At 34.4% G+C, this 19,776-nt stretch overlaps 1 protein-coding gene and 1 long non-coding RNA gene across 3 annotated transcripts in view; both read right to left on the bottom strand.

The window, feature by feature from the left end:
* The window catches only part of LOC131969161 (butyrophilin-like protein 1), a 32,168-nt gene that overhangs the window by 2,776 nt on the left and 9,616 nt on the right, over positions 1 to 19,776 (bottom strand). The window contains exons 3-5 of one of the 2 annotated variants that reach the window (XM_059330338.1): positions 17,386 to 17,661; positions 14,639 to 14,914; positions 8,636 to 9,335 (exon numbers count right to left, since the gene is read on the bottom strand). In XM_059330338.1, coding sequence (XP_059186321.1) covers positions 9,193 to 9,335; positions 14,639 to 14,914; positions 17,386 to 17,661 — 695 coding nt within the window. In that variant the 3' untranslated portion in view covers positions 8,636 to 9,192. Of the gene's footprint in view, positions 1 to 8,635; positions 9,336 to 14,638; positions 14,915 to 17,385; positions 17,662 to 19,776 lie in introns of those variants that run through there. The other variant, XM_059330337.1, reaches the window with a different exon arrangement.
* On the bottom strand, positions 483 to 5,032 carry LOC131969171 (uncharacterized). Its single transcript, XR_009394091.1, has 2 exons — positions 3,173 to 5,032; positions 483 to 1,684 (listed from the first exon to the last, which is right to left on the bottom strand). It is a non-coding gene; the product is annotated as an uncharacterized LOC131969171 (long non-coding RNA).

Below are 19,776 nucleotides of genomic sequence, written 5' to 3' on the forward strand. Positions count from 1 at the left end.
CGTGCCGTTGTATGCATTAAAACTGGCGAATGAGCGGATCAAGAAGGCGGGACTTCCTGGAAGAAATCGACCAGCATGTTTTGTAAACAAATGTTAGTATTTTAATGGGTTCCAGGGAGAGAGTCGTGGTTCAGACTTCACCAACTGAAACACGTCTGTTTGTATTCAGGGACATGAGTTAATTTTGAACCCGGAGATCTCTGTAAAGTGCACATTTTTTGACGTATTGTAATAGAACTATGTTAAACTGAGAAACTTTGACGTCTCCAGCTCTTCATTTCCCCATCAACGATCTGCGCAGAAAAATGGTGTTTAATAATGTTTTTTTCTGTTGGTGACAGATTATCAATTTTCAAGGTTTCCTCATGCAATTTTTCTAACATTTCAAAGAGCCTTAGTAAGACTTTAAAGATGTAAATCAGAATAATTACAATAGAATCACTTTTAAATATTTTCAAGATAAAAAAAATCTACTCACACTATTAAAGAAAATGTTTGTTTTATTGTAAATGTTGAATATGAAGAAACAAACATGACATTTTAAAGCCTTTATTGTCAACATGATATATGAGCACAAATAATAAACACATGCAAAAGGCCACAATCATCAGATTATATAGCAGAAACAAACAGATTATTTATTAAAAAAAATAGAAACAGAATCCTCAGAATGGGAAGGCAGTAATATAAATGAACTAGAAATATAAACATTTTATTTTACTTACATTTTAAATGGGAAGGCAGTAATACAAATTAACTCCCCAAAAAATAAAACATGATTTCATTTTAGTAACATTTTAAATAGCGCTGCACAATAATGGACATTTTATCCAAATAGCATTACAGATTAATATATAGTGCAATGTTTCTGACAGGCAAAATTAGTCAAATATCATAAGTAATCTCAGGTAATGTTGAGACGTCCCAGCCTACAAAATATAATAATAACATACATATTATTAATAATAATATTCAGCACATTTAAGAAAAGCTTATTTGTTTATTGCAAAACAAAAATAACTCATGGTATTGTATTTTTGAATAACAATGAGAATAATGACTCAACAATGATTTATTTATGGAGAAAAATTGTGTGAAATTTGATTTTCTAGATGTAAATTATATAGCCGAAAAATAAAGATAATTCATTCATGATGAATCCCACTAATACTGTGAATCACTTCAATATCAGTCGAAATAATCAAAACAAGATGTTTCTGATTGAAGCGGCCTCAGCTTTAAGAACATCTTCACACTCCAGCAACAAAATATTTACAGTCATTTAGGTTCAGTTCCTCATGTCTGAGTCATAAGCTTCTTTATCATCTATTTTCTTCTACATGGGACCATTATTTACACATTCACACCATGTTGTCTTGGAGAAGACTTGAAACTAGAGATTGACACCAGAATGTTGGTAATAAATGAAGTTTATGGAAGCTCGTTTCTGCTAGGAATAAATAAAAAAAATTTGGCTTATTTTGTTGTTGCCCATATTAAATCGAAAAAAGTCATAATTATGACATAAAAAGTCACAAGTCAGTTTTTATCTCACAATTTTGACTTTATCTCATAATTTTGACTTTTTTATCTCATAGTTTTGACTTTCACCTCATAATATTGACTTTTTTGCTCAGCTTTGACTTTTATCTCAGTTTTGACTTTTTTATCTCATAATTTTTACCTCATAATTTTGACTTTTTTATCTAAAAAATGTGCCTTTTCATCTCAGAATTTTGCCTTTTTTATCTTATAATTTTGACTTTTTTAATCTCATTTTTTTTTACTTATCTCATAATTTCCACTTAATATGGGCCAAAAAGGAAAGAAAAAAGTGCCAAGTTTTACTATTTATTTTTATAACTTGTGAAAATTGGCTTCCATAGAAGTCGTCTCATTTAGTTTTGATAGATAGGTAGGGCTAGATAGATAGGGCCGGACGGTGGCGCCCCCTGCTGGACTTCTGAAGGCACTTCCTGTTCGCTTCACTGCTCAGGAAGGTCACACTGGCAAAGGTGAAAGCTCTGTGGCTCCATCATCACCTTTGTCTTCTACCTGTCCGTCTGTCTTCCTTGGTGCTGAAAGAGAAATAAAAGCATTCATTTGTGGGCGATATCACTGAGTGGTCAACCATTCACAGTCTAGTAAAGGAGCTTCAACATGTCAAAAGGAGAAGGGAAACACGAGCAGCCGCACAAATTCACACACAGATGAGGAATGTTTTTTTGTCTGAGAAATAATTAAGAAATCTTTTTCAGTCACAATTTGTCTGCAAGTTTGTACTGTTACAAAAAAAAAGTTGGAAAAAATCATAAGAAACTGTATAGTTAACCCTGTATCAGAAATCATATCAAATTGTGAGTGTGTGGTTACATCTCTACATAGAAATATATTGAAAAATACACAGCAGCTCTTATGTCTGAACAAAATATAATAATAACATACATATTATTAATAATAATATTCAGCACATTTAAGAAAAGCTTATTTGTTTATTGCAAAACAAAAATAACTCATGGTATTGTATTTCTGAATAACAATGAGAATAATGACTCAACAATGATTTATTTATGGAGAAAAATTGTGTGAAATTTGATTTTCTAGATGTACATTATATAGCCGAAAAATAAAGATAATTCATTCATGATGAATCCCAGTAATACTGTGAATCACTTCAATATCAGTCGAAATAATCAAAACAAGATGTTTCTGATTGAAGCGGCCTCAGCTTTAAGAACATCTTCACACTCCAACAACAAAATATTTACAGTCATTTAGGTTCAGTTCCTCATGTCTGAGTCATAAGCTTCTTTATCATCTATTTTCTTCTACATGGGACCATTATTTACACATTCACACCATGTTGTCTTGGAGAAGACTTGAAACTAGAGATTGACACCAGAATGTTGGTAATAAATCAAGTTTATGGAAGCTCGTTTCTGCCAGGTATGAAAATAAAAATTTGGCTTATTTTGTTGTTGCCCATATTAAATCGAAAAAAGTCATAATTATGACATAAAAAGTCACAAGTCAGTTTCTATCTCACAATTTTGACTTTATCTCATAATTTTGACTTTATCTCATAATTTTGACTTTTTTATCTCATCGTTTTGACTTTCATCTCATAATATTGACTATTTTGCTCAGCTTTGACTTTTATCTCAGTTTTGACTTTTTTAATCATATTTTCGACTTTTTTATCTCATAATTTTTACCTCATAATTTTGACTTTTTTTATCTAAAAAATGTGCCTTTTCATCTCAGAATTTTGCCTTTTTTATCTTATAATTTTGACTTTTTTAATCTCATTTTTTTTTACTTATCTCATAATTTCCACTTAATATGGGCAAAAAAGGAAAGAAAAAAGTGCCAAGTTTTACTATTTATTTTTATAACTTGTGAAAATTGGCTTCCATAGAAGTCGTCTCATTTAGTTTTGATAGATAGGTAGGGCTAGATAGATAGGGCCGGACGGTGGCGCCCCCTGCTGGACTTCTGAAGGCACTTCCTGTTCGCTTCACTGCTCAGGAAGGTCACACTGACAAAGGTGAAAGCTCTGTGGTTCCATCATCACCTTTGTCTTCTACCTGTCCGTCCGTCTTCCTTGGTGCTGAAAGAGAAATAAAAGCATTCATTTGTGGGCGATATCACTGAGTGGTCAACCATTCACAGTCTAGTAAAGGAGCTTCAACATGTAAAAAGGAGAAGGGAAACACGAGCAGCCGCACAAATTTGCACAGACGAGGAATGTTTCTTTGTCTGAGAAATAATTAAAGAATCTTTTTCAGTCACAATTTGTCTGCAAGTTTGTACTGTTACAAAAAAAAGTTGGATAAAATCATAAGAAACTGTATCGTTAACCCTGTATCAGAAATCATATCAAATCGTGAGTGTGTGGTTACATCTCTACATAGAAATATATTGAAAAATACACAGCAGCTCTTATCTCTGAACACGTTTTAATCAAGGTGTTATTGATTTCAAGTGGTTCAAACAGACGACGAGAGGATAAAAAACATTCAGGGGTCAAAACGAGAACAAACAATTAATGAAGAATTAACTGTTTCATGAATCAAAGTACTCACCAACAAAAAGCTCTCTCTGGAATCTCTGAGGTGGCTCCAGATCAGGAAAATCACAGGTGTAGATTCCTCTGTCAGTCCACTTTGTGTTTGTGATGGTTATGGAGGCTTTTCCATGTTGCAGTTCATCTTCAAAATGAAAGACTCGACCTTTGAACTCCTCACTCTGACCTTCACGTCCATTGTTGTAATGGCTGCCTTTATCGTAGAAGAACACATTCTTCTGAGGTTTACCTACTTGAGCATCTTTCATCCATTGAAAGTTGTTGACGTTGAAGTCCCCGTTGACAGAACACGGTAAAATGACATCCTTGCCTTCTTCCACTATGACGAGTGTCCCTAAAAGACGAAACATATTTTAATCATAAAGAAAGAAAGAAAGTCAGGTTAAGGCAGGACATCAGATAACTATATTGTTCTAAAACAGTTTACAAATAAGTGAGTTAGTGTTCAGATTATCTATAGACATTATTCTCACAGATAAACATTGACACAGCCACTTTAAAAGGCTCAGTCTGAGACAAGTATCAGAGATCACACTGGCCCTTTGTCTCCAGAACTGAGCCTTGCAGTTTTTACAGGACAGAGAGAGACTCCTTCCATTTAGTTAGAGATTTACACAACAAAGTGTAATGTCATGAACATTTTTAAAATATACCCAAACTTAGCAAAAGGCATTTTAAAAATCCTCAAAGTCTGGAAGTGGATGAGCCACATCTCTTAAAAATCTTGCTGACTGACAACAACATTAACATTAAGGTATTGTATCCAAAGATTTGAATGACACACACAGACGAGGAATGTTTTGTTGTCTGAGAAATAATTAAGAAATCTTTTTCAGTCACAATTTGTCTGCAAGTTTATACCGTTACAAAAAAAAGTTGGATAATATCATAAGAAACTGTATCGTTAACCCTGTATCAGAAATCATATCAAATCGTGAGTGTGTGGTTACATCTCTACATAGAAATATATTGAAAAATACACAGCAGCTCTTATGTCTGAACACATTTTAATCAAGGTGTTATTGATTTCAAGTGGTTCAAACAGACGACGAGAGGATAAAAAACATTCAGGGGTCAAAACGAGAACAAACAATTAATGAAGAATTAACTGTTTCATGGATCAAAGTACTCACCAACAATAAGCATTGTCGGGAATCTCTGAGATGGCTCCAGAAGAGGAAAATCACAGATGTACATTCCAGTGTCAGTCATCTTTGTGTTTCTGATGGTTATGGAGGCGTTTCCGTGTTTCAGTTCATCTTCAAAATGAAAGACTCGACCTTTGAACTCCTCACTCTGACCTTCACGTCCATTGTTGTAATGGCTGCCTTTATCGTAGGAGAACACATTCTTCTCAGGTTTACCTACTTGAGCATCTTTCATCCAGTGAAAGTTGTTGACGTTGAAGTCCCCGTCGACAGAACACGGTAAAATGACATCCTCGCCTTCTTCCACTGTGACGACTCTCCCTAAAAGACAAAACATATTTTAATCATAAAGAAAGAAAGAAAGTCAGGTTAAGGCAGGACATCAGATAACTATATTGTTCTAAAACAGTTTACAAATAAGTGAGTTAGTGTTCAGATTATCTATAGACATTATTCTCACAGATAAACATTGACACAGCCACTTTAAAAGGCTCAGTCTGAGACAAGTATCAGAGATCACACTGGCCCTTTGTCTCCAGAACTGAGCCTTGCAGTTTTTACAGGACAGAGAGAGACTCTTTCCATTTAGTTAGAGATTTACACAACAAAGTGTAATGTCATGAACATTTTTAAAATATACCCAAACTTAGCAAAAGGCATTTTAAAAATCCTCAAAGTCTGGAAGTGGATGAGCCACATCTCCATAATGACATATTTCAATCTGTAAATATTTGATAATCAAATAATCCTTTCAGTCATTTCCAAGTAAAATGTTGCTTATTCCAGCTTTTCAAATGGGAGGATTTGCTGCTTTTCTTTGAGAATAAATTCAATATCTGCCAGTTGTTAGTCAGACAGAACAATCGATGACATCACATTGAGCTCTGTGAAGGCCATTTCACGATTTAATAAAATAAAATCATATGATAAACTATTAATCAAGAAAATAATCTGCATTATCAACACAGTATTATCACCTTAAATCAACACACCACACATGGACATATCAACATATTATTATAATAAACTGACAGTGTGTGAGCGTCAAAAGTATAAAAAATCAACTGGTGTGACAGAAACAGGAAGTATGAACGTCACCCACAGCATTAGCACAGTTCCTTAATCTGAGACAAAGTTTGAAGATACATTTTACTCCCTAAAAAGCAGAAATATATATAATACATATATAATATGTCATGTTTATAATCACGACACGACTTGTAAGGTTAAACAAGCCAGGAGCAGAGTGCAGCGTTTCAGAACAACAGACAGTCCAGAAACGTTTCTTCCACTATCAAAGCTTTAGTCACTGTGTGTAACAGGATCCCTTTACTCTCAGACACAAACATGTAACATATTATTATGACATATTCCTGGGAGCTGGCCTGGGTCCAGACCTTTGGATCTGCAGCTCCACTGAGCTGATGAACACGTCGACACTTCTGTCTGACATCAAACCTCAACATGAACACAGCTCCGGCTCCAAAACAGCCGGGAGCCTTTCTGAAACCTAAATCAAACAAGTGCTTTCTGTCCTTACACTCTCTGAGTTCTGTTTTTATTTATTCCAAACTTTTTTGAACCAGACAGAGACAATAAATCTAAATGAAATTATCCACCAGCCTTCTTTTCTTTCCAGGCTTTTGGGACAAAGTGAGCAAGTTTAAACACGTCAAAACTAAGCAGCCATTACAATCACTGCTCATGTTACATCCATAAAAAGGCAAAACAGGAACATTAATAAGTTCCTTCAGTGCAATAAAAAAGAAAAGGAAAAAAGAAAATGGGGGGATTCACAGCCACAGTTCACAGAATCTGTTTTCAGGAATAACGTTTAATTCAAAGGAGAAATATTTTAATTTGATATGATCAATAAGATCTTTTAAAAAACAAAAACCTTGTAAGTCACTTTAGTTTCATCAGGTTCCTTTTTAAATTTTCTTATCACACTGTTTACTTTTGACTCTGCTGAGTTTCTGTGTTGCTTCATCAGATTCATTTCTCTACAATACTGTGTTTAACAACAGTCCAGTGGATAATTACATTTCTAATTTTCTCGAAAACAGTGTGACAGAGAGAAATTACAAAGAAGGTGCAGAAACAAGTTAAAATATGATAAAATAATAAAAAGCAAGATGCAGAGATTTGAAGAATCGTGCTGCGTTGCAGTGACCTGAGTAACAGAAGAGACAGAACAAGACACAGCCCTGTGGAACACCATGTTTGTCAAATCTTTGCAGTCAACTAGGAAGCTGTAGATTGTTTTGTTGATGATCTGCTTTGGGCGTTTTTCATATCGTCTTTCTGAGATTTCACCAGGGTGGATGGTTTCTGATGGTATTTATCTATATTTTATCTTCAGGATTAAACTCAAATTATTTATATTATATTATTGTTAGATATTATTTTTATTATGATACATCATATTATCAAACCCACTCAGTCAGTCTAACCATCAACTGAGCATTTAAAGCTGCACAAAGATTTCCTTTGAGATAAAGAACATTGTCAGTCGGGCCGAGGACTCGGACAGAGCAACAAATAGTCAAACTGATGTTTAACTGTAACTACGTTCACTTTAGTAAAACTTTATTCTTCCTGTTTTGTTCCTTCCTGTGATTAGTTTTTTCTTTTTTTCTTGGATGGACCTGAACTCGACTTCATTTTAGTTGCATTTTTCTTCCCACCTTCGTTTCTTCATGTTTGCTGTTATTTTTGGATCAAATTCAGTTTTTACTTTGTTCTTTCTTTGACTGAATTCTTCTAGAAGTAGGATTTTTTTCCTCATCCGAACAATTTGGTTTTCTTTTCTTCTCTTCTGACATTTTAGCACCTTATCAGGCCGACTGTGAGGAAGGATAACGGTGGGCTAGCCGACGAGCAAACTAACGGTCGTCTGTTCAACAGCCTGAAGTAAGTTCCTCAGTGAAGAAACACTAAACTCTAAGTGTCATATTTCAGGAGAAAACTTATGATGCTTCGTAGAACCGGCCTCTGGGTCTTTAGTCTCGTCTTAAAGGTTGAGAGGGACTCAGCAGATCAGAGTTTGGTAACTGGTTCCACCACAGATCAGCTACAGAGGAGAGTGAAGCTGGAGACTCAGGACGGAGGAGACAGACAGTTTCACTGGAAGAGTTAGTGAGAGGGAGGGTGTGTTTATCTGAAGGTGTGTTTATCTGAAGGTGTGTTTATCTGAAGGTGTGTTTATCTGAAGGTGTGTTTATCTGAAGGTGTGTTTATCTGAAGGTGTGTGGATCTGAAGGTGTGTTTACCTGAAGGTGTGTTTATCTGAAGGTGTGTTTATCTGAAGGTGTGTTTATCTGAAGGTGTGTTTATCTGAAGGTGTGTGGATCTGAAGGTGTGTTTATCTGAAGGTGTGTTTATCTGAAGGTGTGTTTATCTGAAGGTGTGTTATCTGAAGGTGTGTTTATCTGAAGGTGTGTTTATCTGAAGGTGTGTTTATCTGAAGGTGTGTTTATCTGAAGGTGTGTTTATCTGAAGGTGTGTTTATCTGAAGGTGTGTGGATCTGAAGGTGTGTTTATCTGAAGGTGTGTTTATCTGAAGGTGTGTGGATCTGAAGGTGTGTTTATCTGAAGGTGTGTTTATCTGAAGGTGTGTGGATCTGAATGAAAGAGTTCCTTGGACCAGCAGGAAGGAAAGGAAGAGATAGATATCATCATCATGGCTCACCTTCTCGGGCCTTGCCAGGTTCTAGGTCAACTGAAAAAAGAAAAGAAAAGAAAATATTACATACAGTCAACTTTATATACACAGAAATTATTTTTGTGGCCCACACAATAAAAGCTTGATTTTTGTTCCATCTTTCAAAAGTCTGTTGTCAAACCGTTAACAGTGAAGGTTGACTAAAGATTCTGTCTGAATGGTTTTTACAGACGAACCCTGAGATCTCCTGAACATTCATCCTGAACAGCCTGAACTCTGACGGTAGCTTACTTTTACAAGTCGGCGGCTCTCTGTATAAACTTACCTTTTTTGCGACATATTCTCATTATCTGATGACGTTTGAACCCAGCTAGAACAGCCAATGCAGAAAGCACCGATCCGAGAAACAACCCTCCGATTAGCCATATGAGCTTCGCTGCAACAGGACAAAAAACAAATACAACACTCAAATAAAACTACAGCACACAAACCACACAAAACAATCAAAGACATCTAATAATTCTTCATTTTATCTGGTAAATATTTATGTTTGTTTATTAACTGGCTGCTGGCCTCCTGTCATTTTACAACAGTGGCCCCCAGGGGAAACAACCTGAGTATCTCTGGTGGTTTTGTGTAGAATGGATGAAATTATGAGATTTTTTCTCTTTGCCAGAGTTACACAGAATGTATGTTTGTCCAGATATTTAGTAATTATTCATTAGTAATCTTGTTATCGCAAGAAAAGCATTTTCAAGATCATTAATTCCAAGTAATTTTAATAGTTAATAGTAATAAATCTTGCTCTCTATACAGAATCCAACCTTAAAAAACAAAAACTCAGATCTGAATAAATCAACAAAACAAATAAGGAAATTATTTCAGCATCACGAGCTGCAGAATAACTGACAATAAATACGTTTTAACAGGTCAAGGGAAATATTAACTCAGCTACAAACACTTTGTCACATACAGAAGGTTTTAATCAGTTAATTATTTCTATATGAATAACACAGGAATGTTTTAATTTTAGAATAATAATAATATATCATATAGTTTAGAGTTAGAGGGAAATATAACTGGGTCATTAGTCGAATATTCATGAATAAAGAATTTCACTAAACTCAAAGTAATTCTGGTCCTTTTCTTCAACATTTTAATGTATTTATTGTGTTCTGATGTTTGTTGGTTCATGTTTTCATCATCACAGTTTGACAAGTGGAGCTTGAACACTAGAAGTCTGTTTGTCATGTCAGATTATTCTCTATTATCTATAACCTCAACGACAAATTCATTCTAAAAATGAGCAAAACTCATTTACCAAGAACTCTGTTTTATTAATGTTTCAGACATCTCAACTGTTCCATCAACAAATCCTCTTCACCGCCCTCCAGAATGCATATTTGCACATTTATAAATCTGAGTATTTTACATTTTTATAATTTGTTTATCTTGAGTTTTAAATCAGATATATTTCCTTTTTCTATGTGTTATTATCCAACAAGTCTGGATTAATATTTGAGAACACATGAATCGACTGAGAAACTTTTTCAGATCGCTCAACACACATTTACAAATAAAATATTTCGGAATCAACTTTTGATTTTTGGAAAATGTTTAAGAGTTTGATGATTTATTGTGCTGTGAAACAACAGGTACGGTCAAGATTTCTTTTTTTTTTTGTTAATTCTTTTTATTTCAAAGGACATTCAAACACATTTTCTTTGACTTTTGTTTGTATAGTTTACAAGTCCTTTTCAATTATTTCCACACACACACACACAGGGATAATCCAATACATATAACAAATTAGAAATACTATTACCATTAATAAAAAAATAGAAAAAGAGATTAAGTAGAACAGAAAATACATTCATATATCTATACATACACACACACACACACACACTCGCGCGCACACCCACCGACACGCCGACACGCCGACACGCACATGCACACACATACACACATACACACATACACACACACCCATTGAGAACATAAAAAGTAGGGCTAAGTTATAAAAAAACAAAGAGAAAAAAAAAAAAAAAGAAAAAGAAATGTGGAGGGCATTGCTTTCAATCTCAATATGTACATATAATTAACAACCAACATAAGATTTATTATTATTATTATTATTATTTAATTATTTATTTATTTTAATGTGGAATACCAGCCTCATGTCAAGGCTTAGAATCTACCTGTTCAAATTTATCAAACCAGAAATTATAGGGCACCAGAGCTCATCAAACAGATAGCCTTTGTTATATTTCTCCAAAGTCATTTTCTCTAAAGGCAAGAAAGAAGATATTTGATCCACAAAAGTCTTAAAAGATGGTGGTAATGCATTCTTCCAAAATAAAAGTATACATTTCTTTGCAAAATAAGTAATCAAAATGAATATTCTTCTTTTAGACTGATCTAGGACTAAGGCCTTTGTATCATTAAGTAGATATAGACTACTGGTAGGTTCAAACTGTCTATCTAAGACTACTTCAATAAATGAATGGATTGAGCCCCAGAAGTTTTTTAACAGGCTACAATCCCAAAACATATGTGTGAACGTCCCTTCGGCCTTATTACATCTTTGACACACAGCTGTGATGTCTTTTGATATTTTGTGCATTTTTGAAGGGGTTAAGTAGGTTTTGTAGATAAATTTGAAAGTTGCTTCTTTGATTTTATTGCTAGTGAAGGGGAAATGAATGTTATTACAAATATTTAACCAAGCATTATCATCAAATATTTTCCCTATATCATTCTCCCATATCTTTCTCAACACCACAAATGATGATGGGCCTTCTTTTGTCATAAGGTTGTAAAATATACTTATTTTCCCTTTTAAAGTTTCTGAAGAAAATAACAACTCCTCTATTTCCGATAAGTCAAACCTTAATTGTCTTTCTTTAATAAATGTTGTGATAAGACTTCTTAGTTGTAAGTACTTAAAGAATAGCTTATCTGGGAGCTCAAACTGTAGCTTTAAATCCATGAATGATTTAATCTTGAGATCCATATTTAACACATCTTTAAATTGTACTATACCAAGATTAGTCCATTGCCTTGTATTAGATAAGGTAATTTGGGATCTAAGGTCTGGATTTAGAAATATAGGTGAGTGAACAGAGGTAACAAAGGATATTCCCATTTTCTTTCTACACTTTTTCCAAGTTTGTAAGGTATTAACGACAGTAAAACACTTATCTATGTTCTTAATTTTTTCAAAATGATTTATGAATATGAGGGAGCTAAGGGTCAGCGGTTCGACTATTTTTGACTCAATATTCACCCACAACGATTCTTGTCTCATTGTTGTCCATGAGACTAGGTTCCTTATTTGAGCTGCCCAAAAGTAGTATTGAAGATTTGGTAATCCCAGGCCTCCTAAGGCTTCTGGCTTCATAAGAGTAGAGAGACTAACACGAGGTTTTTTATTACTCCAAATAAATCTCGAGAAAGAGTTATTAATTAGCTTGAAAAAATCAACTGGGAGCGAGCAAGGAAGCATCTGAAAAAGAAAAAGAAATCTTGGGAGAACGTTCATTTTAATTAAATTTATTCTTCCCAAGAGTGATAATGGTAGTGAGGTCCACCTTGATAATTCTGATCTGACCTTGGAAGAAAGGAGAGTGTAGTTTTCTTGAAATAAATTCTCCAGTTCTGGGGTAATGAAAATGCCTAGGTACTTAAAACCTTTTGGAGTAGGGTTGAATCCACTCGAGGCAAGCATTTTTTCAGTTGGTGTCATGTGTAGAAAAATCGCATTGGACTTATTAAGATTAATCTTATATCCTGAATATCTACCAAATTCATTAATTGTATTTAGCAGATGAGGAACGGAGTGCTCCGGATCTAAAATATATAAGAGAATATCATCTGCAAATAGTGACAATTTGTGTTCAGTAGTATTCAACTTATAGCCTCGGATGTTACTATTACTTCTAATAAGTGTGGCGAGCGGCTCAATCATTATAGCAAAGAGTAAGGGTGACAATGGGCATCCCTGCCTGGTTCCTCTAGTTAGAGAGAACAAGTTTGAACAGTGCCCGTTTGTGATAACTGCTGCTTTGGGGCTCTTATAAATACTTTTAATCCAATTCATGAAATTATCACCAAATTTACATTTATCAAGGACAGAGAAAAGAAAATTAAACTCCACCCTATCAAATGCTTTCTCTGCATCTAAAGATAGAAGCAGAGAGGGTTTTTGCTGATTATTAAGGCAGTTTATTATATTTAATGTTCTTCTTATATTGTCAGCTGCATATCTTCCTTTTATGAAGCCTGACTGATCAGGATTGATAAGTGTGGGTAGGATAGACTCCAGCCTTCTAGCTAAGAGTTTGGTGATAATTTTGTAATCATGATCCAAAAGACTTATAGGTTGATAAGAGGAGCATTGCAATGGGTCTTTACCACCTTTAAGTAGGACACTAATATGCGCAAGGTTCATTGTCTGAGGAAGTGTGTTCTCCTCGCAGAAATGATTTACCATTGCCTGAACTGACGGTCAAGATTTCTGAATTTAAATTCATCTTTCACCCTAAAATCCATTCAGAAGATCTCATCAGCTCCTGTTGGTCTAAACAGTCAGAATTACTACAATTATAAAATGATTATTAATGTTTAAAACTTGTAGCTTCTCTCTGTGTTATTTTGAACATCCTATTTTTTTTAATTTAAGGTCATTTATGAACTTCTTGAAGTATCTTTGTATAGATTTAGAGTCAGTAAAAGCATGGTCCTAGTTTTTAGCTTCAGTTCTATTAAGTTTCTGTTTAAGTAATAAAATAATAAAAAATATCTGTGACTGTAAATCACAAATACATCTTCTTTTAATATTGTGACGTAATAATAACTTGTTAACCTCAGAGGGAAATATTCTGCCTCACAGACACAACTGAACATTAAGTGTGACATTATTACTGACATAACTTTGATCTACATTATATTATTGTGTAAAATATAATGAACAGTATTTCGTTTTTAGGAGTATTTAGGAGTTAGTTTCTGCTCATATTTCTGACAACAAGCTCAACTGACTGTAAAACTGATTTCATAACTGTGAGTTAGAGCAGAAAACTCTGCAGCCTTGTTTTCTGCTTTTTGTCATCATGAAAGTAGAAACAAACTTTAGAGAAAAGCAGCTCAGAATCAGAGCTGACCTTCAGTCTGTGCAGGACAGAAGAAAACAACAGCTGGTTCAACATTCTGGTTCTTTTACAGAGTAATATGGAAAAGATTGAGTTTGATACTATGAACGTCAACACACTTCTAAGTGTTCAACATTTATGTTCTCAACACTTTCCTCTGAAACATGTTTAAAATCAGTAAATGTAACACTAAATGTGACTGTGTGACATGTACAGCACAATAAGTATTACTGTATAATCATAATGATTAATGATGGAAACGCTCCTTAAAGTTTATTTTTGTCTCTATTTAATCAGTGAATTTGACTGTTGGAGTGTTTTCACAGTTTGTTTATTCAGCACCAACATTATTATTATTATTATTATTATTATTATTATTATTATTATTATTTTCCTCCCTTCCTCTCATTCTTCCTGTAGATTAATGAAGTGGAGTCTCAGCAGAAATGTGACATTTTCACTCAGTTTGAAACATTTTTTTAACTTGTGTAGAAGTTTTTATCAGTTTGTGTTCAGTCTGAACACACATTAAATATTTGGAAATGAATAACACACAAATAATTATAATATAAAAGAAGAGTCTCACCACTAATGACCACGTGGATCTCAGAGTAAATCTGATGGTTGATTGTCGTCTGTGTGGATACGCAGCGATATTTGTCGGTCTTGTCTACAGTAGTGTTGAGAGTGACGTAGAACTTTCCATCTCTCTCTGTTGTGGTCTCGTCAGAAGGAAGTTTGTTTCCAGAACTGTCCCTCCACTCTACTTCAGGTTTTGGTAAAGCACCTAGAACTTCACACTGCAGCAGAGACCAACCAGTTGTTTCATCAAGTATACTGACATGAGGCTTTGGTGCTGCACCTGTGAACACACAAGCAATAGTTCAAAAAGGACAATGACAACATTATAAATGTAACTGACGTTTTTTGTTCATCACACACCAAAACTGGCAATAACTTCACTATGATTTATAATAATGTAATTTTACATTGTGCAATATTTTATTCAGCTGAATTTTTTATTTCAACTTAAATGTGCAAGATTTCTCTGTGCAATGGTCTATCTATTGTATAAACTGCTCCTATTTTCTTTGTGAATGCTTTCTATGGTTGATGTTGCTTTATTACTATTTATTATTTTATTGATGCTTCTTTTTTTGTTGCTATCCACTTTGCTGCTGTAATGCGGAATATACCCCGTTGTGGGACTAATAAAGGAAGATCTTATCTTATCACATCTCTGCTTGAAAATGTGGATTACATGTGGTGTTTAAAAAGAAAACAGAGGCACCAAGAGAAACATAAAGTCCCAATATACACCTCAAATACAGATACCATCACTGTTTAACTGCATAATATGTCAAACATTTTAACTTGTTCTAGGGCTGCACCACGAGGGAAAAACATCTCATTGTGATTAAGCAATTGTGATCAATTTGGACATTAAAAGCTTGTGTTGTTGTGTATACAGTTGGATATCGGTCGCAAAAAGGATTTGCAAATCATTGCATTCTGTTTTTAAATTTATCTTTCACCCTAAAATCCATTCAGAAGATCTCATCAGCTTCTGTTGGTCTAAACAGTCAGAATTACTACAATTATAAAATGATTATTAATGATTGAAACTTGTAGCTTCTCCCTGTGTTATTTTGAACATCCATTTCTTATTCAAAGTTATTTATTAACTTCTGGAAGTATCTTTGTACATATTTAAAGTCAGTAAAAGCTCCTAGTTTTTAGCTTCAGTGCTATTACGTTTCTGTTTAAAAAATAAAATAATGAAAATATCAGTCACTAAAATCATATTTACATCTTTGCAGAGTCACATGACTCACATCAAAACATAAAGACACTCAGTTTGTAATGATAATTAATAAAAATGTTTTATTGTTCTCCTCTGACTTGTAGTTTTTAATTGACTTTTTTTAATATAGTGATGTAATGATAACTTGATAACCTCAGAGGAAAATATTCTGTCTCACAGACACAACACACAGTAATATGGAAAAGATTGAGCTTGATACTATGAACGTCAACACACTTCTGAGTGTTCAACATTTATGTTCTCAACACTTTCCTCTGAAACATGTTTAAAATCAGTAAATGTAACACTAAATGTGACTGTGTGACATGTACAGCACATGAAGTATTACTGTATAATCACAATGATTAATGATGGAAATGCTCCTTAAAGTTTATTTTTGTCTCTATTGAATCAGTGAATTTGACTGTTGGAGTGTTTTCACAGTTTGTTTATTCAGCACCAACATTTTGACAGCACAGACTTTAGCTAGGAATGTTCACAGCTACCGTGTGTGTTTGTTTGTCACAGTTCATACTGATCTCAACATTCACTACAAACTCCTGTTGTTTGTTAAAATAATTGATTATTTTCTATATTGGTAAATGATTTTATGCTTGATTTCTGCTCCTCTGTTGTCTGTCTCTGTTCTCTGTCTCTGTGAGTGACCCAGGTCACTATCAAAGGTCAAACCTTGAGTATAATATCTCTCTCTATGCATTTATAATAAGTCAGACAATATGATTTTGATACAATGATTATGTTTGTGTGTTAATGTTATAACATATATTTCATTGTCTGTTTCATATTTTTTAGACTTTTAGAATCTATGTGAGACAGTGAAAAACCTTTGGCTCTGTAAGACATAACAAGGCAGGAGGTTTTTGTTGAATGTTCTGGAGAAGAGGCCAGGTCAGGATGGCCTTGTCCGGGGCAGCAAGCAACCAGGTGGCATGACGTGCCGTTGTATTGATTAAAACTGGCGAATCAGCGATCAAGAGGGCGGGACTTCCTGGAAGAAATCGACCAGCATGTTTTGTAAACAAATGTTAGTATTTTAATGGGTTCAGGGAGAGAGTCGTGGTTCAGACTTCACCAACTGAAACACGTCTGTTTGTATTCAGGGACATGAGTTTTTGAACCCGGAGAATCTCTGTAAAGTGCACATTTTTTGACGTATTGTAATAAAACTATGTTAAACTGAGAACTTTGACGTCTCCAGCTCTTCATTTCCCATCAACGATCTGCGCAGAAAAATGGTGAGGTTTTTTCTGTTGGTGACAGATTATCAATTTTCAAGCTTTCCTCATGCAATTTTTCTAACATGTTCTTGTTATTTTCCTCCCTTCCTCTCATTCTTCCTGTAGATTAATGAAGTGGAGTCTCAGCAGAAATGTGACATTTTCACTCAGTTTGAAACTATTATTTTAACTTGTGTAGAAGTTTTTATCAGTTTGTGTTCAGTCTGAACACATTAAATATTTGGAAATGAATAACACACAAATAATTATAATATAAAAGAAGAGTCTCACCACTAATGACCACGTGGATCTCAGAGTAAATCTGATGGTTGATTGTCGTCTGTGTGGATACGCAGCGATATTTGTCGGTCTTGTATACAGTAGTGTTGAGAGTGACGTAGAACTTTCCATCTCTCTCTGTTGTGGTCTCGACAGAAGGAAGTTTGTTTCCAGAACTGCCCCTCCACTCTACTTCAGGTTTTGGAAAAGCACCTCGAACTTCACACTGCAGCAGAGACCAGTCATCTGTTTCATCAAGTATACTGACATGAGGCTTTGGTGCTGCACCTGTGAACACACAAGCAATAGTTCAAAAAGGACAATGACAACATTATAAATGTAACTTTGTGACGTTTTTTGTTCATCACACACCAAAACTGGCAATAACTTCACTATGATTTATAATAATGTAATTTTACATTGTGCAATATTTTATTCAGCTGAATTTTTTATTTCAACTTAAATATGCAAGATTTCTCTGTGCAATGGTCTATCTATTGTATAAACTGCTCCTATTTTCTTTGTGAATGCTTTCTATATTTCATCTGGTTGATGTTGCTTTATTACTATTTATTGTTATTTTATTGATGCTTCTTTTTTTGTTGCTATCCACTTTGCTGCTGTAATGCGTAATATATCCCTGTTGTGGGACTAATAAAGGAAGATCTTATCTTATCACATCTCTGCTTGAAAATGTGGATTACATGTGGTGTGTTAAAATAATTGATTATTTTCTATATTGGTAAATGGTTTTATGCTTTATTTCTGCTTCTCTGTGGTCTGTCTCTGTTCTATGTGAGTGACGCAGGTCACTATCAAAGGTCAAACCTTGACTGTAATAAATATCTCTATGCATTTATATTAAGTCAGACAATATGATTTGATACATTGATTGTGTTTGTGTGTTAATATTGATGTAGAAAACTATGATTACTTTAATTACATATATTCCATTTGCTTAAACTGATTAAGATTCTATAAATCACAAAGAATGACATCCAGATATATTGGTGCACAGTTTTTGCTGTGTGTGTATGTGCATTTGTGAGTGTGTGTGTGTGTGTATGTGTGTCTGGAGAGGGGAGACCACAGAAGGCCGAATGAAAATCCCGTGTGAGAATCTCTGTAAGTCATAACAAGGAAAAATGTTTGTGCTAACAAGTTTGTTAGCAGGCCACAAGGCTTTGTTATGGGAAGCAGTGATTGTATTGCCCAGGTGGCCTGATGTGTGACGGTATGAAAGAAGACTGGCGAATGAGCGGATCAGGAAGGCGGGACTTCCTGGAAGAAATCGACCAGCATGTTTTGTAAACAAATGTTAGTATTTTAATGGGTTCCAGGGAGGGAGTCGTGGTTCAGACTTCACGAACTGAAACACGTCTGTTTGTATTCAGGGACATGAGTTCATTTTGAACCCGGAGATCTCTGTGAAGTGCACATTTTTTGACGTATTGTAATAAAACTTTTGTTAAACTGAGAAACTTGGACGTTCTCCAGCTCTTCATTTCCCCATCAAAGAATGCGCAGAAAAATGGTGAGGTTTTTTCTGTTGGTGACAGATTTTTTCTGTCGGTGACAGATTATCAATTTTCAAGGTTTCCTCATGCAATTTTTCTAACAGGTGTTTAAAAAGAAAACAGAGAGGCACCAAGAGAAACATAAAGTCCCAATATACACCTCAAATACAGATACCATCACTGTTTAACAGCATAATATGTCAAACATTTTAACTTGTTCTAGGGCTGCACCACGAGGGAAAAACATCTCATTGTGATTAAGCAATTGTGATCAATTTGGACATTAAAAGCTTGTGTTGTTGTGTATACAGTTGGATATCGGTTGCAAAAAGGATTTGCAAATCATTGCATTCTGTTTTTATTTCCTAACTTCTCTGGAATTAAGATCATGTTTTTTTGTTTTTTTAAAGTTTATATCCATGCTGCGCCACAATACTTCATTCAGAATGGTATTTTGATATTTTGCCATTTCCAAGTGTAGTTCTTAAAATAAGTTTAATTAATTGTGAAGCCCAAACTCATTCTGTAATTTTAATAAACACAGCAATCACTAATTCAGACTCCTCTCATGGCAGAGGCACGTACAGTGCTGAGGTTTGGGCAGCTCTGTAAGAAAATGTGCCCAATGTGTTTTGGTACAAAGTAGCCAGAATCATGTGAAATTTACTGTGTTTTAACCTAAAAAGTTAAATATGAATAATGAATAATTAATTGAAACATATTTCTGTATAAGACAGAACAATTCAATAGCACCACAGACTGCAGTCTACAAAATGATTATACAGTTAAATCAACACATCTAAAACCATTTTAACAACAACTGAACATTACAAACCATTATCAAAGAAAACTTTACTGTAGAGCTGTTGAATTAGACTGCACTAAT

This window comes from Centropristis striata, chromosome 3, assembly GCF_030273125.1.
Source record: "Centropristis striata isolate RG_2023a ecotype Rhode Island chromosome 3, C.striata_1.0, whole genome shotgun sequence".
NCBI classification, from domain to species: domain Eukaryota; kingdom Metazoa; phylum Chordata; class Actinopteri; order Perciformes; family Serranidae; genus Centropristis; species Centropristis striata.